Source organism: Neopsephotus bourkii, unplaced genomic scaffold (genome assembly GCF_033783945.1).
Source record: "Neopsephotus bourkii isolate Nb327-2 ecotype Australia unplaced genomic scaffold, CSIRO-AGI_Nbou_v1 NB_245, whole genome shotgun sequence".
In the NCBI taxonomy this organism is placed as follows: Eukaryota; Metazoa; Chordata; class Aves; order Psittaciformes; family Psittacidae; genus Neopsephotus; species Neopsephotus bourkii.
The window spans coordinates 520,964-544,228 of NW_026900755.1; the positions used below are offsets into that span (position 1 = coordinate 520,964).

At 37.6% G+C, this 23,265-nt stretch overlaps 2 protein-coding genes across 3 annotated transcripts in view; both read left to right on the top strand.

Moving 5' to 3' along the window:
• GPATCH1 (G-patch domain containing 1) lies at positions 1-17,843 on the top strand. Of its 2 annotated transcripts, none has more exons than XM_061345907.1 (20): positions 1-118; positions 1,430-1,564; positions 1,839-1,924; positions 2,420-2,580; positions 2,918-3,015; positions 3,184-3,242; positions 3,576-3,821; positions 5,204-5,351; positions 6,086-6,165; positions 7,181-7,385; positions 8,008-8,295; positions 10,046-10,227; positions 10,507-10,634; positions 10,908-11,041; positions 11,367-11,539; positions 12,281-12,485; positions 14,179-14,289; positions 14,783-14,907; positions 15,493-15,632; positions 16,797-17,843. In XM_061345907.1, the coding sequence occupies exons 1-20, from the start codon at positions 40-42 to the stop codon at positions 16,816-16,818; spliced, it is 2,805 nt and encodes a 934-aa protein (XP_061201891.1). In that variant the 5' UTR covers positions 1-39; the 3' UTR covers positions 16,819-17,843. The 2 variants fall into 2 exon arrangements, with proteins under 2 accessions (XP_061201891.1, XP_061201892.1); XM_061345908.1 differs by having other exon boundaries at positions 13-118; positions 10,049-10,227.
• The window catches only part of WDR88 (WD repeat domain 88), a 16,735-nt gene continuing 11,259 nt past the window's right edge, over positions 17,790-23,265 (top strand). The window contains 4 exon segments of the mRNA XM_061345963.1: positions 17,790-17,918; positions 18,051-18,092; positions 18,683-18,793; positions 21,846-21,931. Coding sequence (XP_061201947.1) covers positions 17,790-17,918; positions 18,051-18,092; positions 18,683-18,793; positions 21,846-21,931 — 368 coding nt within the window.

A 23,265-nucleotide genomic window follows, 5' to 3' on the forward strand; every position in this document is an offset into this window, starting at 1 on the left:
GACTCAGGTTTGACCCGCAGGAGCCGCCGTAGCGCAGAAATGGCGTCGGCGGGGTCTAGTGATAGCGATGGAGACGAGTTGGTGAGTTACGGGACCGCGCTGCAGCCGCTGGCAGAAGGTGAGAGAGCTCACGGGGTAAGACTGCTGCTCTTGTGGGCTTCGTCTTGTGTTGCGGTCGGCGCTGGGGAGCACTGCGGCCCGGGAGGCGGCCCGGCTTGTGGGTCTTGCACTGGGGAGGTGTCGGAAGGGCCCGCACTCCGGTTCGGTGCAGGGCTGCTGCCTTTCCTGCGGCCTTCGGTTTGGGAAAGCTAAGGGCCGCCGGGTTGGAGCGGTGTGAGAGCGGAAGGCAGGCTGCCCGCCGCGAGGATGTGGGACGTGATGCTCAGCACTGCACCGGCTTTCCGGAGTGTGGGAGAGGGACCGGGGTACCAGGTCTTGCAGTGATCGGAGCGGGAGCCGGTCTGTCTCCCTGTCCTTGCGCCAAGCCTCGGGAATTCAAAAATACATGAAAGAAAAAGTGTAGTTCAGGTGTAACAGCTCAGCTGTATACAGTTACACACGTTAGTATAGTTGTGTTCTCAACAAGCAAGAGAAGACACAGGGGAGGTCTTGTAACAGTCTTCCAGTACCTAAAGGGGCCGACAGGAAATCTGGAGAGGGGCTTTTAACAAGAACATGTAGTGACAGGACAAAGGGGAACGGCTTTAAACTTGGAAAAGCATGGATTTAGATGAGATATTAGGAAGAAATTCTTCACTATGAGGGTGCTGAGGTGCTTGTGCCGGGTGCCCAGAGAAGCTGTGGCTGCCCCATCCCTGGCAGCGTTCAAGGCCAGGCTTGGAGCAACCTGGTCTAGTGGAAGGTGTCCCTGCCCGTGGCAGGGGTCTGGAACTGGATGTGCCTTAAGGTCCCTTCCAACCCAAACCAGCAGGTGATTTTGTGAATTTCCTACTTATGTTCATGAGATGGGCTTGGTATTGTCCAAGGAGTTTTGTACAGCTGTGACTCCTGAGTCCAAGCTACTTAATTAATATAAATATTGTTAGAAAGCATCAATTTTTCATGTCAAAGTCGGTGCTGTAATTTCTCAAAACCATTACTTGAGTGATGAAATCCTGTCAGGGGTCTTGTATACTTAACAATTAAAAGTGTCCTTTCACAGCAAAAAAAAATAATAAATTATTAGAACTCGTTAAAATGCAGGATTTCTACTTGAACACTTAATGCCTTTATGTCAGCAGCAAACATCAGCAATGTATACAAATAATATGGGTAGGAATAAATGTGAAGTGTGTGATGCTTTCCACCACAGGGTGGCTACTGTTTGAACCTTCCACTGTTTTAATTGGAATTAAGAGATGGCATCTGGAGCAAGCGGAGAGTCCATTCTTTATGCAGGGTTGTGACTTACTTTGTTGTTTGTCTGTAGGTGAGCGACTTAAAAAGCCAGTTCCTCTTCAAGAGCAGACTGTTAAAGATGCAAAGGGACGATATCAGCGTTTCCATGGAGCGTTTACTGGTGGCTTCTCTGCTGGCTACTTCAACACTGTTGGCACAAAGGAAGGTTGGATTTTTTTCTGTCTTCTGAGGAGAGTTAATTTGTTGCCATAATTTGATGCCTTAATTAATTGTCATTAAGGTTTTGTTGTTTTTGTGGGTTTTTTCTTCCTTCCTATTCATTATACTGTAAATAGTTGAAACAATATTGTTGAAGTTTTTGGACTGCAGTTTTATAGATGTTCCCCTGATTTCAACCTTAAGGTGTAAAGTTGAAATGTTTAAATTGCTTTCAAATACTATATTGCAGTCTCTTACTTGGATACTTACTCTCTTTAAAGGATGGGCTCCCTCGACTTTTGTATCATCACGGCAGAAAAGAGCAGACAGAACTGTTTTTGGACCAGAAGACTTCATGGATGAAGAGGTAAATTTAGAAAGTAGTATAAATCTTTTGGAATGAGTTGCCATGACAGCAGGTTTTTCAGGCGAGGAAATCTTCTAAAGAACTTAAATTGAAAAAATGGAAGTGACTTTAAAATTACTTCTTGTGTACAGTGTTATATTGCTGGGTCCTATAGAGTGTTTCATAGATCCACGTAGGAAGCTCCTGTAATCTCAATTTTAAAACCCAACCAACCAGAAAACCAAAATATCCCTAACTAAACAGATGACCAAAAGCACCCAAAAAACCAAAACCCAAGCCTTTCACTTTATTGGAAAATACAACTATTTTTGAACGTGTTTTAAAACAAGACCATTCAAATTGAAAAAGCAACTGTATAAATGGCTTAAAAAAATTAGCTGGTGTGAGGGACATATCCCCTTTTCTTTCCTTTGCCATTACAATGAATAACCTTTTGAGGGAAACACAGTTTTAATTTTTTTTTTCTTTTTTCCTCATTTTGTCTGTATTTCCCAGGATTTCAGTGAATTTGGGATAGCACCGAAAAGTATTACAACCACAGATGATTTTGCATCCAAAGCTAAAGACAGGATAAAAGAGAAAGCAAGACAGATTGCAGGTGTAGTCGCTACCATTCCAGGAATCACTGCATTTGATGATTTAATAGGCCCATCAAAGTAAGTAAATTTATGTGAGAGTTAAGCATATGATTCCACATAGAAGTGTTGTATTGGTTACAAAAGTAATGTTTGATCACAGTAATTCATGAAAGAGACTTGGAGATCTGCAGTGTTGCACTTTCCAGGTGGCCTCAACCTGGATTTTTTTTTGTATGTGGAGACTCTTACCAGGTAAACATTTCCAAACTGGGATATCCTATAAATGAAGATGTTAATACATTCAGTTTGGATTTTAAAGTGGGGCATATAAACATAATTTTGAATGGTAGATATGTATTGTCTTGAAAAATATTAAAGATGGGGTTTGATGCAATTCCTTTTGTTTTCTTCTTAGAATAACAGTTGGGGTTGAACTATTACGAAAAATGGGCTGGAAAGAAGGACAAGGAGTTGGACCACGTGTCAAAAGAAAGCCATGCAGGCAGAAACCTGGTAAGTTCAGTGAAGTTCCTGAACTTTTAATAGCAAATTAGCATAGACTGGTGGGAAACATAATTTTAAAACCTTCTTTTCTTTGGTCTGGTTCTTTAAGCTTAGAGAAATTTCACAAAGAGTTGTAATTTAGCATTAGTTGTAATTATGCTGTTATGTCTCTTACAGACCCTGCAGTGAAAGTATATGGTTGTGCGTTACCACCTGGACTCTCTGCGGGTTCTGAGGTATTGAACAGGCAGAAATTCTTTGTTTACTTATGTGAGAATATGTGCTAAGGCATTTAACTCCCCCCTCCTTCTTTGATGTCTTTGGTATTTTAACATGCAGTTCCAAGCTTTTTAAAAAGTATTCATAAATACTTATCCTTACAGTGAAGAAAGGTTTTTAAGTAACTTTATTTGTTCTTTTGCTACCTAGGCAGGTGTAATTCATACATATTTTCTTACATAATTCAGGAAATGCAAACTTGCCTTGTCTCATGTTCACTAAATCTTGTAAAAACTTAGCATGCAAAACTTTAAGTTTTATTTGCTGTTAATACTTCTGTTTTGTACAAGGATGAAGAGGATGAATACCAGCCAGAGAATGTGACATTTGCACCAAAAGATATAATGCCTGTAGATTTGATTCCAAAAGAGAATGTCCATGGACTTGGCTATAAGGGGTTGGACCCTTCACAAGCTTTGTTTGGTGCCTCTGGAGGAGGACACCTGAATCTCTTCGCAGGTGATTCTGAAGATGCAAGCAATTTAATTGGTGATCTGAGGCACAGTAAAGGAAGAAAACTAGGTATTACAGGCCAGGTGAGGACTTTTTTAATGCATTTTATTGTTAGCACAATGAAATCTAAATAAATGTTGAGTTTTCTTCTCTGGAAGGCACCTAGTCATTATAAAGTTGTAATAAAATATTAAATGTGGTTTGATAAGATTATTTTTAAATTTTTTACTTAATGGGAAGATGTGGGCAAATCCGTAGAACTCTTACATGCCTCCACTTACTGATACTGTTAAAAGGAACTATGAAGTACCTCACTGGTAAAGGTGGAAAAAATTTTCGTCTGTCTTTGATTAGAGAAAACTAACATTCAGTGCTTCTTTAATTTATATTTTTGTTCAGTTTTACTTCCACTAAAGTTGAGTCCATCAGTATCCTGGGTTCAGCAGTAGCAGTCATTTTTCTCTGTCTTAGTAGCTGGTGCAGTGCTGTGGTTTTCAACTTTAGTTTGGGAACAGTGCTGATAACACACCAATGTTTTTAGTTCTTGCTCAGTAATGCTTACTCCTATCAAGGATTTTCTCAGTCTCATTCTCTGCCAGGGAGGAGGGGAAGCTGGGAGGAAGCAGAGACAGGACACCTGACCCAAACTAGCCAAAGGGGTGTTCCATACCACAGCACATCATGCCCAGTATAGGAACTCTGGGGAGTTACTCATAAGGGCCAGATTGCTGCTTGGGCCAGGCTGGGTATCAGTCGGTGGGTGGTGAGCTGTTGTATTCTCTTCCCTTGTTATTTCCCTTACCATTATTATTATTGGTGGTAGCAGCAGTGGTTTGTGTCACACCTTAGTTACTGGACTGTTCTTATCTCAACCCATGGGAGTTACATTCTTCTGATTCTCCTGCCCATCACTCCAGGAGCAGGGGGAGGAAGAAGAGGTGGGGTGAGCGAGTAGCTGCTTGGTTTGGAGTTATGGGCTGGGCTTAAACCACAATTGTCAGCTAGATAAGTTTTGCTTCCTTCCATGGTATTTGTAGTTCTTAAGTAGAAGCATTGTCAATTTATCTTTCCTGGAATTATACTTGTTTAATTTTCATGCCAACTTATTTTTTTATCTTTTGAGAACTTAACGTGCGCTTAGTCAGACTGCAGATGTTACCCTGTGGAATTAGGCTGCTGTTGTCATCCTGTACAGGCCAAACTCACTGTCCCTCCATGCCAAGAGAGTGGAATATATTTGCTTTTGTGTTTGGTTGGGTTGATTCTTTATTTCAGTAGTTGGTAGCACTTTTTTTTTTTTTTTTTGTGTGTGAAGCTATACATTTTTCCCAGGATATATATATGTATACCGGACATCTTGTGTAATACAGATGAATAGATATGCATGTAGATGTGTTCTGACATAACTTTAAAATACTAATTCTACACCTCTGAATTTTCATGTTTATTTGAATATGTACTTTAGGCTTTTGGTGTAGGAGCTTTAGAGGAGGAAGATGATGATATTTATGCAACTGAAACACTATCAAAATATGATACAGTTCTGAAAGATGAGGAACCTGGAGATGGTTTTTATGGCTGGACAGCACCTAAACAATATAAAGCAAACAAAAGTAAGACCTGATTCTGTCTGAAGAGCTGTAGTGTAACTTGTATTAGGGGTGGAGGAGGGAAGAAGGCAGAAATGTAGTCTCTATTTGCCAAGTATTTGAATTTTCAGGGGACTGGTATCTTCTAGCTCTGATTTTTGGAACATTATCTATTCTTCCTTCCTTATTGAAGTGTCCAAATTTGGAAATAATTTCCAAAATCCTACACTAATTCCAGTGTATATTAAACTCCCAAATTCTGTTTTTTAAAGGACAACATGAATTGCTTTGTGAAATGCAGTATTTAGTTCTACTGAAGAAAACAACTGATTGCGAATCATGGCTAAAAAATAACACCAATACTTGCAAAGAAATTTTTTTTTTTTTTTAGATACACTTGTGTATTTTCAAATTAATTTGTAAATTTGATCTTTGTATCACTTTAGAGCAGTTTTTAAGTGCATGAAATACTATAGTTAATGTTAGTTGGACACCATTAATGGTGCTCGTGATTTTGGCTAGGCACAGCAGTGATACTTTTGCCTTGCTGTGAGCCATGTTCATCCTACAGCTATCTCTCTGCTAGCAGTTTTTTAGCCATATAATAGTATCCAGATTCAGACCCCTTAATTTTAAATGAAAGACAACTACAATTACACTCAATAAAATGTACTGAAAAATGGAAAATAATCAGAAAAATGTTTTTTTGCCAAACATGTATGATTTAAATACTGACTGATTCTCTGGTCATTTTGTAGGGTCAGAAAGAGAAGTTAAATACACAGGCATAATCTTGGATGGTTTTTTGCTGGCATCAAAATCATCAACTCCAAGCAAGGTAAGCAGATACCGATACTGAAGTATTAAGAATAACATTAGCAAATTGACACATGAGCTGTATGGATCTGGACTTTAATGATGGTCACAAGGTTTTATGTTCTTAGTTCTCATCAGCAATAAAGTTTGTGGAAGGAGCAAAATTACAGTGTTGGAAGCTATAATTGAGTAATAGAAACCTAAAATTTGTCAGACTACTGGGTGAATGTAGATTTTGCCTATATACTGGCTTTGAACAAGTGCCTTTCACACTGTTGTTTGGCATAGAGGAATGGTTTGATTTACTTTGAAATAAAAGTGCATATTTTACTTCGAGATCTTTTAGATGCAACATTCAGTTTTCCATAAAAATCAGATCCCATGCTTTACTTCTGTTTGGTGACAAGTGAATTTGTTAACTCTGTTTCAGATTTGCCTCATTTATACCATGTATATTTGCATAAATCAGAATACAAACAGAATTGTGTTACGTGATCCTTTTTCTAATGAAGAAAAAGGAAGGATATTGGCATATAAAATTGCATTGTTTGGGAAGCATAGGGATAACCTTTGGAGTAACAGCTTGAATTAAGGAAAGTGGGGAAAATGGATTTTGAAAAACATTAAAATACAATAAGCACAGAACTATTCAATGGTGCAATTAATTGATTAAATCATGTGACTTTTGTTAAAAAAAGAAAAGTAATTATTAAGCAATATGTAAAGCTTTTCTCAAATAAAGGCAATGCATGTTAAAACTTGTTAATTTTGCTACAGCTTGATGTACATTTTTCGTAGTTTTCATAGTGTGTATTAGCAATGTAAGTTTGTTCCCAAAGTCTGTATTATGATGCTACTTACTGGCTGGGTCTGAAATAATCAATAGCTTGTTATACCTGTTTCTAATGCTGAGGTGTAAACACGAATTTTTAGACTGAGGTGCCTTTTACTGAAACACATTTGTAAGTGTTGCATACAAAGCTATATCTCTTTGTTACTGATTTTTTTGTTGTTGTTGTTGTTGTCTCCCTGCAAAGATATATCCACCACCTCCCCTGCCACGAAATTACAGACCAGTCCATTACTTTCGACCTGTGGTAGCAGATGGGAATGAAAACTGCCATTTACAGAAGGCACTAGAGGAATCAACTGGAAAACTTGAGAGCGGTACGAGACAGCAAAGCAGGCATGCTCTGAATGCTTCCCAAAGGAGGGAACAACTAGGAGAGACTGGTCTAAAAGGTACTGATAATATGTGACATCTTTGTTTGGGTTTCAGGTCCCCGTTTGTCTATATAACAGCAAAAATTTGGTCTAGTCTGAGCAGTATTTTCTAATATAAATATACTAAATCTAGTTGGCTTAGTTAGAATACCTCATCATTGTTCAGTTTCATCTCAACAGCTTGTTGACATATCTGCCTATATTTTTATTTACTTCAGTCTTTCAAAGAGGGAAAAATATGTGGGGTTGTGCTGTGCTGTGTTATGTTTATGGTTTTTTTTGAGGCCTTATTATGGATTTACAATACAGAAGGCTGTGAAGGTTTGTTTTTTTTTTTCCCTGGAAAATGAGGTTTCACTGAAATACATTCAAGTTCACTAGAAAAATAATTTGTAAATGTGGTTTGCATTTGTATCCCCAATGCTGAATTTTACAAATATGTAAATATGTGGTAAATGGCATAAAAGATGCACGAGTGGCCATTTTTTTTTGTCATCTCTGCTATTACGTATTAATTGCTGCTTAAGAGCATTTTCTCTGAATGTTTATTCATAGTTGTAGGCTTTTTTCCTCCATTGAAGTGGCAGAAATAGCTGTAGTAATTTTTTATTTCTTGCTGCTTTTCTTTTTTTGGTTTTAGGTCCAGCTCCTTCTGTTTTGGAATATCTGTCTGAGAAAGATAGAGAAAGACTCAAAAAAGTGAAACAAGCATCTGAACAAAAAACGAAAGCAAAAATCATTCCTCAGGAGCCCCGAAATAGCAGCTGCCAGCCAACCTCCCTAGATGGTGCTTCTCACAAATGGATGAAGTTGTTGGGGCCGCAATTAGCAAATGCTGGTTCTAGTGACTTCAAACCATTTGCAAAAAATCCAGAAAAGCAAAAAAGATACGAAATTTTTGTGAAAAGCCTTAAACAAGGAGAAAAAGGTAGCTGAAGAGATTAATTCCAACACTTTGTCTCTGAAAAAATTTCTTGAATTATTTTTTCCTTTTCTCTCATTCCCTTTTTTTTTGTCCTGATGTGTTTTAAGTTCACTATGAGTTCTCTTCCTGAATTCCACAGCATTTCTCCCTCTATTTCTTTTTAGGGCCAATATTAAAATAAACTTTTACTGACACTTAATTGTGTTGACTTCAGGAAAACTGCTCAGTAATTTAAGTGTCAGCAAGACTTGATTTTAGGCGTGACATTTCACATTTTGATGCTGTAGCAGAGGTGAAGTTCTACTTAATTGCCTGGGTTTTCCATCTTCCATTTGCCAAAGTAGGCTTTAGCTTTGGTTAGTACCATGAACTATGCATGGAATAAGCATTTTCATTTAGTTTAGACAGAAAGGTCACAGTAGAATGAAAGGAAAAATCAAAAGAAAACCCATACCGTGTACTTTCAGAGGAGATAAGGGGTCTGAAGTTGAATGAAGTAGTTCATACTTGTCAAAGCTTGAATTCTGTGTCCTTTGGATACTCAAACTGTCACACTTCTGTTCTCTCAGAGAAGTCTGTGGCTGTAAAATCGGAGCATGCATGCAGAGCTCTTATTCAAACCCCCAAAACCTCAACCCCTTCATCTGCTGTCCTTGTCCTGTTTCAGTCTTCTCCATTTTGTTTAGGCTTTTGCTATTAAAGGGTACTGTGGTGTATCTTACATTAAACCAGGTACTTTTGATGCCTTGTGGTGAATTCCCTGGTACTGTGATTTTTATGTAAAGCATAAAAAGCCAAAATATGACCTAGGGAGAGCAGCAGCAGCAGGTGAATGTAATTGTCTTAAAATGAAAAAGTAAGGATTGTTTTTTTTTTTTTAAAGATTTTAAGGTACAAAGGGGCTATTGGACAAGAAAAAGGGCACCAGCATAGATTTGCAGAGGAAAGGGTATAGTGTTAGAAAACCTGGTTTTGTTATTGCAGGATTTTTTAAAATACTCATTTTCACTGTATGATAAAAGACTTCCTGCTCAGTAGCTGCTAATGGTTATTGCATTAGGATGGGCTATTTGATCTTTGAACCCATAGTTCCTCCATTCAGGACTGGGGTTTCCCCTGTGTAAAGTTGAATGTCGCTAAGGAGGTGCCTACAGTCATAATGATGAAAATGTAGAAATATTTAATTAAGTTGAGTCACTGAGATTCTCATTGTAAGTGTCTTTGTTTGGCTGGTGTCACTTCCTGTTCCTTCTGGTAGCAAATGTGAATCCATTGCTTTAAACAGGATCTGTATTGTTTACAAAATTTGTGCCCAAATATAAAAGTGGGCACTCTATATACCAGAAAGCTCCTTGAAGTTACCAAAGCCTGGCCAGGTTTCCTCACTAGTTAATTTTTTTGTTCTGTGTTTTAGTTATTTGATACAGATTTGGATTATACTTGTTGTTTTAAATGCCTATTAAATACATTAGCTATTTTAAACATTCCTTAGAGGGCAGTGAGTAAGGGGTCAGCATTACAAGTAAAATTATTTGAAGTATGTACCTTGCAGTTGGCAAATGCTGTCATTCTTGCAGTCTTGAAAAACTGCTTCTACTCACCAAGGATGGCACAGTTGAGATGAGTACTATTCTTAAACTACTCATTCAATACTTGTAAAGATGGTTGTTTATTATATTGTTTTTTTGTTTGAAAACTGTCAGACCTAACCAAGCTGTAATCTCTGCTAAACATTTCCCTCCTCATCTTATAGTAGATACATTGAAGCAATATTTAGACCCAAATACGACAGAATGGGAGCGAGAAAGAGAACAAGAGGAGTTCTTTCGTGCAGCAATGTTCTACAAGTCTTCCAATTCAGCACTGTCTTCCAGGTTCACCCGAGCCAAATATGAAGATGACGTTGACAAAGTCGAAGTTCCTCGGGACCAAGAGGTATGTGTTGTTCATTGTTTTAGTACGTTGGAGTTACAGTTGCTGCCTTATCTCTGACTTCCAAAATTCTTTCTTTTTACAACTGTTTTGCAGATGCAGTGTCAATGTTCTGTTGCCTTATGTTGAGCAAACTTTTGATAACACTCACTGCATACCAAGCAGCAATTTGTTAGACTACACTTACATATTTTATGTTTCTATCCTGTTCTTAAGTCTCAGTTATAGTCAGTTCAGTAAGTTTTTACTCACTTAGCAGCTAGAAATGTTTGACTTTTTCAGAAAGATATCGATGATAAGGAAACTGCTGTGAAGATGAAGATGTTTGGCAAACTCACAAGAGACAAATTTGAATGGCACCCTGAAAAGCTGCTGTGTAGAAGATTTAATGTTCCTGATCCATATCCTGAGTAAGATCATTGATACTGATATTTTTAACACCTTATGAAAATTTTGAGTTTTTAATTTGCTTGAGGAAGATTTGGCTTGATGTTACCTTCTTATGTCATAATAGATGTAATATAGAACTGCCTAATGTTTCTATTTGCCTCATAAAATATGGTGACTCCTGACAAAATAGTATGTTTTAAGGATTACTGTAGCTGTTTCAGCTTGTTGTAGATAATTTGAAGCCTTTTCTGTGTTGGGAACAATCATTAATAACTATTTTTATGTCTTTCCAGGTCTTCAATTGTTGGGCTACCAAAAGTGAAACGAGACAAGTATTCTGTTTTTAATTTCTTAACTGTGCCTGAGCCCACCACATCTGTAACTCAAGCAACAAATGAAAAAATCCAACAGAGTAATAGTCTCAACAGTAAGTTTGTTGTTACTTTATTAATTAATGAGATAATAGCGTAGAAAAATCTTGTCTTTGTCATGGAAAAAATACCTGATTTATTTTCTTAACTAAAAAAAAACCCAAAAGAAATTTAAAGTAAATTCAGTGACATAAAACATCAACACAGTAGTATTATGCTAACTTCTTCTACCTAGAAGATCTTTATAGGTCGGGTATTCATTAGAAAGATTTAAAAAATGTCAAACTCTACCACAGAAGCTGAGTCACTTAAAGTCAAGTAGGCCATCAAATGCAAGTTAATTTGGCATGCAACTGATATGAATGTTTGGGATGTTTCTAGAGCCAAAGAAACCTTCAAGATGGGATATGTCAGATAAAGAGAAGGAGAAAAAAGATTCTATCAGTGAATTCATTAGTCTTGCTAGATCAAAAGCCGATGCTCAGCAGCAGCAGCTCCCAGTGCCAGCAACAGAAGAAGGCGGAACTGGGCTGAGTGAAAGTCTTCCCACTGAGGTGAGTTTACAGTGGCATTTCAACTTAAAGGGGAATAGCTGTAAACATTCCCAACCCTGAAATAAGGTTGGGTAATACATGTATTGATTTAATACAGATCAGTGTGCAAAAGAGCCAACTCAGCTTAAGGAGATGTGAGACTGTACTTTGAAGAATTTTGGGGTTGTAAGTGAGAGATGTAAAATATTTAAAGCATACAAGGAAAGCAATTACGACTATACCTGAAGTAGGGATTTAAAAGAAGAGAAAATATACCTTAGCAGTCTGGGAGTTAAATTTGGTCTCTTTACATCCCTTTTCCTCTCAGGCACAGAAGATACAAAAAAACAAACAAACAAACAAAAAAAATATATATACAGATATATATATATATTTTCTTTTCCTGCTTTGAATAGAGGAGTGTGCATACTTTGGCAAGAAAAGGGATGTTTTCCATTTGCTTAAATTTGACTGTGTGTAGCTGAAGTTTGAATTAATGAATTAGAGTATCTGGGGATCTATTTTCAACCATTTGTGTAGCACAAATTGCACTAGTCTTTACAGGACACTGTCTTATCTTAGCAGTGTTTCAGAGTTCTACTGTTATGACTAGCAGTTCCTAAGATTGTGTACTTCATAGCTATTGTGATACCCTAGTGTTCTGTAAATACATGTCAGCATATTTGAAGTTACTACTTAGCAGAGAGGGATCATTAGTTTCTTTGGTGTTTAAATACAGTTTATTACAATGTTGTTTTGCAGGCAGCTAAGGAAGATAAAGATCAGGAAGAAGAAAGCAGACCATCCATAGACTTATTTAAGGCCATCTTTACAAGTTCCTCAGATGAAAAATCATCTTCCTCTGAAGAAGAGAGTGAGGAAGAAGAGCAACCATCTACTTCAGTAGTAGATCCAGAAACCACCAAGCAAGTTGATCCCCCAGGCAGTTCTTTGTCTAATGTACAAGGTAGTACTCAACAGATGTTCATTTTTATAAATACATCAAAAAAGCTTCATCTATAAGTAGTACTTCAGGGTTGCTAGGACAATGCTAGGCTTTTGTGCAGATCATCTGGCACTGGTGTTGCTGTAGTAAATGTGAATAATAGAGTGCTGAATAAGGTCTTGCATATTCTAGGGTAATTTACATTGACATATGTCTTGTGTAGATTTTTCAAGCTAACTGCTCTATGAAATATACTTGCTATACAGTGAGGAGGAACAAAACATCTAGTGTTAGAGCATACATAACAGAGAAATACAGCGAAACTTTTATACCTGTGATAAATTCAAGATAGATTGATTGATTGACTGTCTTGTGGTGGATATTTGACAAATTCAGAAACAAATAACTTAGAATCATAGAATCATAGAATAGTTAGGGCTGGAAAGGACCTTAAGATCACCAAGTTCCAACCCCCCTGCCATGGGCAGGGACACCTCACACTAAACCATATTACCCAAGGCCTCGCCCAACCTGGCCTTGAGCACTGCCAGGGATGGAGCATTCACAACCTATTCTAGTGCCTCACCACCCTAACAGGAAAGAATTTCCTCCTTATATCCAATCTAAACTTCCTCTGTTGAAGTTTTAACCCATTACCCCTTGTCCTGTCACTACACTCCCTAATGAAGAGTCCATCCCCAGCATCCCTATATGCCCCCTTCAGATACTGGAAGGCTGCTATGAAGTCTCCACGCAGCTTTCTCTTCTCTGTTGAACAGCCCCAACTTTCTCAGCCGATCTTCATATAGGAGGTGCTCCAGTCCCCTGATCATTCTCATTGCCTTCCTTTGGACTTGTTCCAACAGATCCATGTCCTTTTTATGTTGAGGACACCAGAACTGTATACAGTACTCCAAGTGAGGTCTCACGAGAGCAGAGTAGAGGGGCAGGATCATCTCCTTCGACCTGCTGGTCACGCTCCTTTTGATGCAGCCCAGGATATGGTTGGCTTTCTGGGCTGCAAGCGCACGCTGCCGGCTCATGTTCATTTTCTCATCGACCAGCACCCCCGAACTTGTGCTTCTCTAATAATAAAAATTCAGTCTTTAAATACTGACATTCCAGTAAAATACAATGTTGAAATAATTTTACTAAGACATTAGAAGTTGCATATTGTTTATATTCTAGTTATAAAAGCCTCCAGAATACTTAAGCAAGAGAGGGAGAAAACCAATCTTCTACGCTACTTCTTAGTATTTAAATTTAATAAATGAGCTGTAAAAAGTTTCTGTATTTTCAGGATGTCATTGAATTAACAAAATGTACAATATACTTTGCTTACAATGAAAAGACTTTGTCCACTTATTGTCATACATCTTGTGGAGACTTTTATTCATTCTAAGTAATGTAAGGGTAGTACTACTAAATGACACGTGCACTGTTATTAATTTAATTAGTAATTGCATAGTTTGAAAGGTCGATTTTGATTAAAAAGAAAAAAAACCCCAACAAACAACACAGAATGTTGACGTCTTTCAGAATGCCAGCTATCCAGTTCTCCAAAGCAGTCTGCAGGGAAACAGGATGCTGATTTACTTCCTTTCTTGGAAGATTTTAGAAAGCCTTCTTTAACTTTCTTCAACACTTCTTGGGGAAAAAAAAAAATCTTACTGTATTTTCCCTTCAAATAATGACGGTTTTGTGTTTTTTGTAGAGAATGTGGTTGCTGCAACTGATGCTGGTGTTCCTTTGTTGCCTACTTCAAAGCAGGAACTTGATGCAACTGAGGAATTTGGACCAAAGTTGCCTCCGGCTTTTTTTTCTGGTAGGTCCTGTAGATTTCTAACGTTTAAATTCTGCACATCAAAATTGTATGCAAAATATTCAGTATTCCTCTTTAAAAACCATTTGCGAATAGGCATTTTATCTCTTAAATTGCATCAGCAAATGCTTTGTTAACATGCTGTGGTCCACTAGTAGGAACCTTTTTGCCTATGCACCTCTTTGCCGTAGCTCTATAGAGGCAATGATAAAAGAATGTAGGGAAAATACAAGACTAGCATTATGGTTTCTTTTAATAACAGATTGCAAGGTCATTTAATTACAATAGGGAGGTTGCAGTTAGGAGTTTTAGACATTTAAGTTCTGTTTGAAAGCTTAGTTGTGGGTTGGTTTGTTTTTTCTTTTTTTTTTTAACCTATCCTATTACTTTAAAAGTAAAATAGAATTTAATAATAAAATTATCTTGGTTTTGGTCATGGGATTTATTTGTTTTTGTTTTTGTTTTGTTTTTTTCCTGCATTGGCTTTGCTATTTAGGCTGTACTTGGCAACAGGAGCTAGAGGTGCCACCAAGTTTTCCTGGGCCTAGTAAAAGAGAAAAACAGAGGAAGAACAGACAGAAACAAAAGACTAAGCGAGAACACAAACACAAAAAGGAAAAGGTATTTAATTTAAATATAAGCTGTCTATTGATTCTTCGATTTGCCAGTCAATTTTTTTTAATTATTTGTATTGTTATCCAGGTTTACTGAGGCCAAATATGAAGATGGTATTTTAGAAAATAGATATACTGGCACTAGAACTTGAGTAACTGAGTTTCTCGGGTGTCTTGAAACCTGAACTTCAGAACAGAATATTATCCAGCCTTGTGAGCTGCTTTTTTCCATACACACAGTGGGAATACAGATCTAATATTGTCAATTGTTTAATGTTACATGATGAGGATATTGGGCATATTCTGGGAACTGCATATAATTCATGGCTTGTTTACAAATAATAGTAATGAATTTTGTATTTGTGGGTGTGTGTGAGGGCTTGGGATAAAATGAGTAATTTTGGTGTATTGTATGTACGTATTTTTTTTTTTTTTTTTTAGCTCAGTCTGAGTAGTGGAAAAGAGTCACTCTTGAGTGTGCTGTTTCAGCTAAGCTTGGAGTCTACACTGTAATCAACCTTTTGCTGTTGTTGCCTTTCAGAAAAACCCAAGTCTTTCACAGTGAAATGAGGGATTATTTTTCTTTTTACAGAAAAAGAAACATAAGAAACAGAAAAACAAAGGAAAACACAAGAATAAAGAATCAGAAGAAGAGAGCAGCTCAGACACTGCAGATAGCAGTGAGAGTGATACAGATACCACAGGCTTGGCAGCTAAGGAACTTCTAAGAAGGTAAACAGAAAATTTACTTAAAGACTTCAAAATTTTGCAGTAAATAAGCAAAAGTGTCATGCTAGTGAACCTATTTGCAGCAAATACAGATCAGCCAGTCTCTTGATGATGATAAAATACTGCTCATTTTTTTAATGAAGTGAAAAAGATTACAAGTATTAGGCAAATTAATCTAGAGGGTGTTTCATTTTAGGGTAGAAGCTTTGCAAGGTAAAGGGCACTAAATACACAACTCTGCTAGTTATTGGAGGTTAAAGAAAATATATTTTGAGAAGGTATTTTGGATGGGAATCTCTTTACTTGTAAACATTGGAAGCAACACTGTCTTGTTAATAACCTTTTGGACCTGCTTTGATTTGTTGATAATTAGCAGAAGATCTGATTCAAATAGATACTTTGTGTGGCATTGATTAAGATAGCTCTGTGCTTGAGCAAGGACCAGTGAAGGAAGCAGAACAGTGCTCAAGTCCTGTATGTGTCTGCTAAATTTAGACTGCTTGCATTTTTATAAAGTAGAGACTTGAACATAGTGCCAACAGAAATGTGAAGATCATGAAAAGAACGATTCACATTTCATTTTGCTCACACACTTGAAATAAAGTACAAACTAAAGTAACTTGTCTGTAGTTCAGATCATAGTCAACTTTAAGTGTATCCAATGTGGAACATTCACTGTGCTGGCTTTTGTTTGATGTTTGCTACTAGCCAAAGGAGAATTCTCAAGGTACTTGTTGAAATACCACATGCAGCTGGCCTAATGGCAAAATGATTGGGGTCTTAGGTGATCAGCGAATGGACACATGCCAGTGGAATTGATAGCATTTGAAATGACTCTACCTTCCAGTCCTTTGGAACTGAGCTTCAGTTAAAAAAAAAAAAACAAAAAAAACAAACACCCAAGTAACCTAGCTACTTCTCCTTTGGTTTCTAAATAGCTAAAAATACGGTTTTATGCATTTTGCACAAAATAGACTTCTTCATACAAGCAGCTATTTTGGAAGTCTTCGCATTTGCATGTGTCTCTTCAGTGAGAAAATGTTTTTATCCTGCTAAGTCAGATCTGTCAAACCAAGGATTAAGAAACTGTTCAAGTAATTAAATGGTTTTAATGTTGGATTTTATATATCAGCCTGACCTCTTTCTTTTTTTTTTCCTCCCTTTTAGATTAAAACAACTTCAGCACTGAAGAGGGGCCTTGCTTTCTTTGGTTCTGTGTGACTTGATATCAAATTTTTGATCTCCTCCATGATGGTAGATCAATTGTACACTTTGAAGCACAGCAGAACTGTATTCATACTGAATTTGTGTGAAAGCAGATATGTGTATGTTAATATTGTGGTGCTTCACATGTTTAAAATATATGGATTACAGAATGCTGAAAAGACCCCTTCCTGGCCAGCATAATCTGAAGTGCTGCAGGTTTGATTTTAATTAATATGAAGCAGTGTATTCTAATGAATATAAGTATTACAAATAGTTTACGCAGGTCATTGCCTAGGACCTCTAAAATGGTGGGGATAAGTTTTAGCCTGAGTTACGTTAGAAAGTTGATTACTAAAGCCATGTAAATTTTGCATTGGGTGCAAATATTTTTAATGAGACTAATGGAGAATTTTGCATTGCAGCTCTCATTTCACAACTCTCTAAGTGGCTATACTTAAAGAGTTATTTTTACGTCTTCAAAATGTATACAGCATTTACCATAGCAGATCTAAACTAATGAATTGTCATTTTGACACAGATTAAGGCTAATGTACTAGCAGATTAGTGCTATAATCTGCTTTATTTTATGTAGTTACAATGAAAACAGTTTATGCTGTTGTTTGTTTCATGCAATATGCAATTGTCATCTTGTAAAATTATTGTAATGTAAACTATGAAATAATACTGCATTGTATTTTTAATGCTGAGGTTGCAAAAATATACCCATTGAACTCTTCCAGGTGTGTGTGGAAACCAAAACAATATTCTTGCTTAAAACTGTGAACAAAAGCCATAAGTGAAATTCACTGTCGTTGATGGCAGTTCCCTGGGCCATGATTCAATCTGTTTTCAGTATCCACAGCTCTTGAGGAGGGTGAACTAGTAAGAGTTGTCTCATGTTGACGCATGGATTGTGGGATTTGTGAATGTAAAAGCAGCAAGAAAACTTGAGTTATGGAAAGAGAAATAAAAAATTGGACCTTGAGGTTGTCTCCGTTACAGCAAAAACCAAGCCAAACCAGCCGAAGAACAGGACATACTATAGCTACTGCTCCAGAGGCCTTCTGGCGGGAGCAGCAGGGGGTATAGAGCCCTTGTCCGCTGGGAGCGCTGCGGCCAGGCCCTCCGCGCCGCCTTGCCGCCGCCTGAGAGCGCGTGGGGTGCTATGGCGGCGGAGAGCCCCTGGGGCCACCGCCGGAGCCTTCTCCGACAAAGACCCCTGAAGGTCTTTGGGATAACCATGAGCTGGCAGCGCAGGTAATCCGGAAGGGCAGGAAGGGCTGGATCCTGGGAGCTGAGGTTGGAAAGGTGTTGCTTTGTGTGGTTAACTCACGGCAGATTTTTGTTTGCTGTGTTAGTTCTGTTAGCACACAAGCGTGTGCTTTACAGTCATTAGTGAAGTCCCAAATGTCTGAAGAAACGCCTTGTCAAGATTTGTAATGGTCTTGGCTGAAATGGTGTGGCCTAAGAGCTTAAGATGTGCTGTCCTCAGTTTAAGAGCTTCATGTGCTGGCCTTCTCTGGGCCAGATTAGAGGAAACCAGTGTTTGGAAGACTCAAGAGACTTAATGAGATTTAAAGATAAATATTACTTTTCATGATAAGAAGAAGAATTGGGAAAACAAGCCAAACCTCTTTCCAGAAAAATAAAACCAAAACTCAAATCCATAGACTTTTCTTCCTCAACCAGATTTGGTAAATGCGCACCAGATACCCAGGAGAGGATGTGAACCTTCCCCTGACAAATGGAACTTGAAATACTCTTTTCCTGTTCTTGCTTTTGTGCTCTCCCTTGTGAACTAAGCTGTCAAAAATTATTGAAAGGGAAAATACTTATTTATTTTACAGATCCAGTTCAGTGTTCTGAGAGGACCCAGTGACACTGTGGGCTCCTATCACTTTTGCTATGGAGACACAAAAATACTGTCATGCTCTTATGATAAAACAGTGAAGCTTTGGGTATGTTGTGAATACAACAACAAATTAAAAAAAAACCTTAAAGCTGAAATTAAATGAGGAATGTTACACAGGCAGAAAGATTGACTGAATCATCAAGGAGCTGTCTGAAGATAATTTGAGTTTAAAAATAGCAGCTGTAAATGTGTTTGCAGTTACAGACAAATACTAAAACTCCTGTTTTAAGCTTTGAACAGTCTTTAAAAGGTGACTCTTGTTAAGCATATGTGGAATATACTGAATTGGAGCTCTGGTTTATTAATACTTGAAAACTGTAAGTTGGTATGCAAAGCTTTTGTCAGAAAATTCCTTTTTCCTATGTGTTATGTGTGTGGCTGTTTGTGGAGAAGTAGACTTAAGGGATCAAACACTTGTTATCAGCGTTACTGCAGTGTTTTCATACTTGTTGCTTGCTTTTTATTTAAATTTTGGTTGACACCTTTTATTTTCTTGTTCCTTCAAGTTTTGTGTAGTTAGTTGGGGTTTCCCTACAATTCCAGCCACCCTGACAAGGCAAAAGTGAGATCTGAACTGGGGAAGCGTCCAGGTTCCGAGTGTTGAATCTAAATTTAGTCTAGAAGCAGGCTTGGAGACATTGTTATGTGAGCCCTTGAATTCTCTGCAAAAAAGCTGACAATGTAGTCATGCTAAATAGCTTGTAGACATTTAACCTGGTGTATAGTAAACAGTCGTAAGGATTGATAATGAGTTATAGGAGTACTTTAATATGATGTCAATACAGATGAACTAATTTTATAACACATCTGAAGTGTTGACTTCTTACCAATGCCATTCTAGGTTTCTACCATAATCTATACCTTTTCTTCAGACATACTGAAAAAGCCCAGGAACTCCAAAAGTGTAGAAAGTCCAGGCAGCTTGTCCAGCCCATGATGTTATCCAGGGGCTATGGATGGCTCAATCTAAGAAATGAGGAAGTCTAGAATAAGAAAATACACATGTGGAGACTTTAAGCAAATACTGTAGATAGGAAAACTACAGATAAGTTATCTCAGTGTGTTAGTCATGACATTTATGGTTTAATAACAACTGTCATGTTGACAGTTTCAAACTTGCTCCTTGTCTGAATTCAGAAAAGGAACTTGTATTTGTCTGTGTTGAGTGGGATGGTGTTCAGCTGTCTTACATGTAAGTGAAATCGAGACCCAAAAATAAGAAAATAATCCTTTTTTTTTTTATTTATTTTTTAAGCATGGTAAGTCCATGAAGTTTTTGCTGGAAAGGCTATAATGTGCCAGTTGCCTGAAGTGGGCTAATCTGTCTAAGAAATTTGATTCTTACATTTTTATCTAAGAAAGGCTTGCTCAATATTTCTTGAGCAATACTTATTTTTCAGAATCTGTGTGAGAGTATTTGCCTGAGTATTGGGAATTTTCTGACAGCCGTGTGTAGGCAGGGTTGTGTTCATTTATTTTGGTAAGATTAATTTTGTCTGCACAAGCCTAACTTCCTCTTCTGCATGAACAGCTGTAACAATTAGAATTCAGGAGAACACAGAGGACTTGGTCACAGGGGGTTAGGCCAGCCCTGATATATTTCATGTTAGGGTTTTCTTTCCCTTTGAAATAAGATACCAAATGATTGAGTGCACTGAGAAAGCCTGTGAAGTACCTCTTCAGAGCTGACAGTATTTCACTGACAGTCCAGCCATCTTTTGGAAAACAAAGATTAGTAGGGCGCACAGCAGACAAAAGACTAGGTGAGTCTAGAAGGGCACTTGTGACTTCAAGGCTTTTTTGACTTGGAAATATAGAACAACGTACAGTAACTGATGGTTTGTTTTGTTTTGTTTTCCCCTTCAGTCTTAGAGACATTACTAACGATTCCAGTTGTGTCTGATTAGGTCTGTAGTGCATTGACACACATTCAGAAAGTAAGTGGAAAAAGTGAAAATAAATTTACTTCAGTTTTGCCTGTTACAAAGAGGCGCCAAGTGAGTGGGATAACGAGAGTCCTTGTAAGGAAGCAGCTCTGAACACGAGACTTGATGGTAAAAAGGGGACTAGGGGTCAGATGTGCAAGATTTTATTCTCATATTGAATACAAAAGAAAAAGCGCAATGCACAGTGAAGGGTGCCTGCTTCTTGATTTGGAAAACTTAATGCTTAACGCAAACAAAAATCTAATTGAGTTAATTGGATTAATTATGGAAATGGAAAATTATCTGCCTAGATGAAGGTATGGTGACTGATCCTGTGACACTTTGAACTGTGAGTTGCTTTGCATGGCAGCTCTCCTCCTCTGTGTGTGTCTGTGTTTGGGGTTTTGTTTGGGTTTGTTTTATTTTGATGTTTACAGTCAGGCACCATGATCCATTTGTAAAATTTGATACATTATTTTAGTTCTATTACTAAAGAACTTCAGGGCTTTACTCCTGTGTTAGGACTGCACTATGTTTTGAACATTATACATGTATGACAAAAAGGTGGTACCTTCCTGAAATCACTTAAAACACTGTGTAACAGACTAAGTAGGTAGAAGATGATGGAAAACGATAATGGCCTTAAGTTGCAGCAGGGGAGGTTTAGGTTGGGTATTAGCAGCAATTCCTTCACTGTCAGGCGTTGGAACAGGCTGCCCAGGGAAGTGGTGGAGTTGCCATCCCTACAGGTTTTTAAAAGACTTGTAGATAACGCCAGTTAGGAACGTGGTTTAGTGGTGGACTTGGCAGTGGTGGGTTGAACTTGATGATCTTAAAGGTTTTTTTTCCAACCTAAATTTATGAAGAAACACTTGTCAGGATTTAGTTATGGACTTGGATATGGGAGTCTAAGGAGGCCAATTTTCAAGAAATTTCTGGTGGAGACTAATGTAAAGTGCGGGAGATAAATAGAAGCCTGCTAGACGAAGAATGCTGTTTCAGTCAGTCTTGAAATAAAAAGAAGGAATACAGTGTAGGACTGTGAGAGGAACTAAAGTAAAACTAAGTTTACTGGTTTCACGAGTTCTGTTTTCCCATAGTTTGTGATGCTTTGTATTTTTTTACAATTTAGCAAAGCAATTCCTAATTAAACTAGTTAGGATTTTTTTCAAGGATGTTGAGAAAGGTTTTCCTATTCACATTTTTGAAGAACACACTGCCCCAGTTTCTGAGTGCAGCTTGACTCCTGATGACAGAAGGTGACTGTTTTCTGTCTTAATTTATTAAAAAGACCAAGATCCACCTTGTTTTCATGATGTCAAGGTTCAATTTCAGTGCATCTGGAAACATCTAGTACAAAATTTAGAACAAATAATTTACTTTTTCATTCCTTCCTATGATTTTCTAACTTGTATGACATCAAACTTCTTTAGCTGAATTCGGTGCTTCATAAGTCATTCTGTTAAAATTTTACATCTCTGTTCCTCCATCTACTCCTCCTACTTGTCTGCATCCTTGCACTGTCATTTATGCTGTCCATACTCTGTTTACTGCCAGACTCCTTTATCCACATGAACTAGCATAAATTTCACCTTGCTCTCACAGTTTGTACAGGAGCTCTTAAAATTTGTCCATTTTCTGTACAATGTCTGCTGAATTAAACAATCTTTATTGCTGAAATGCATGTTGGAATAGTCTAATAGGTATAGAGAGGCTAGCCTGATAGATTATGGCCTCTTTTAGGCTAAAGGACTCATTTAATTCTGTTTCTGAGTTATATGGGCTGTCAGTCTATTTTTGCCATATGTTCTGAAAGGAGTATATAAGTACATAACACTGGTATAAAAGAACAATATTGAATTAGCCAAGATTGAGGGGTTCATCTGTCAGTGAGATTTATATCTTCATAAAAATTCTCTTCTGTCTGTATCATTTATTAATATTCTATAGCCTTTCCATTAAGCCTGTCTTGTCAATTAAAGAAGAAATGCCTCTTAATCCAGTGTCAGTCTGTGGCTCTAATAATTAAAACAACTGCAGCATATATTAACGTTCTGTTAAGTAGGTCATGCAGTGCCTCCAGGGGTTCTGTTTCTGGTGTATTTTATCATTAAGTCATAGTTTAAACCAGTTTTTATTAGATTTTAGAGTTGACCAATTAGTTTTTTGGTTATTGAAAAGTACACGTGGCTATACTGCCTACTGTGATTGTGAAACAGCAAGTAAAATACCACTGCACGCAGCCCTGGAAACCACTCTCAAAAATGCCACCGATTCACAAGCTTCTCATGGTCTTTTGCAGTACATGCTTCTGCCTAGTAGCAGAGATTGTGTTGCTTGCAGGAAGTAGGGGGAAATATGCAGGAAGTATGGGTTGCAGGAATATTATGGAGAAAATAAACATTTTAATAATTGTATTTTTAGTTTTTAGAATGTTAATGCATAAAGGTTCTTGGGCATATGTATAAAAGTGACAATGTGGCCTTTTATTTTTTTTAAAGTTTAACAGTAGTAAAAACATTTGTCACAAGGTGACTTTCAGTATTACTGTATTCAGTATTTGGGATTATCTAATGAAACTCCGCAAGTGACA

Bases quoted from the DNA above. Each gene is read 5' to 3' on its own strand.
- GPATCH1 (XM_061345907.1), top strand. From the start codon at position 40: ATGGCGTCGGCGGGGTCTAGTGATAGCGATGGAGACGAGTTGGTGAGT. The intron at 3,016-3,183 runs GTAAGTTCAGTG...TGTCTCTTACAG, and splicing joins GCCATGCAGGCAGAAACCTG to ACCCTGCAGTGAAAGTATAT. The intron at 14,290-14,782 runs GTAGGTCCTGTA...TTTGCTATTTAG, and splicing joins GCCTCCGGCTTTTTTTTCTG to GCTGTACTTGGCAACAGGAG.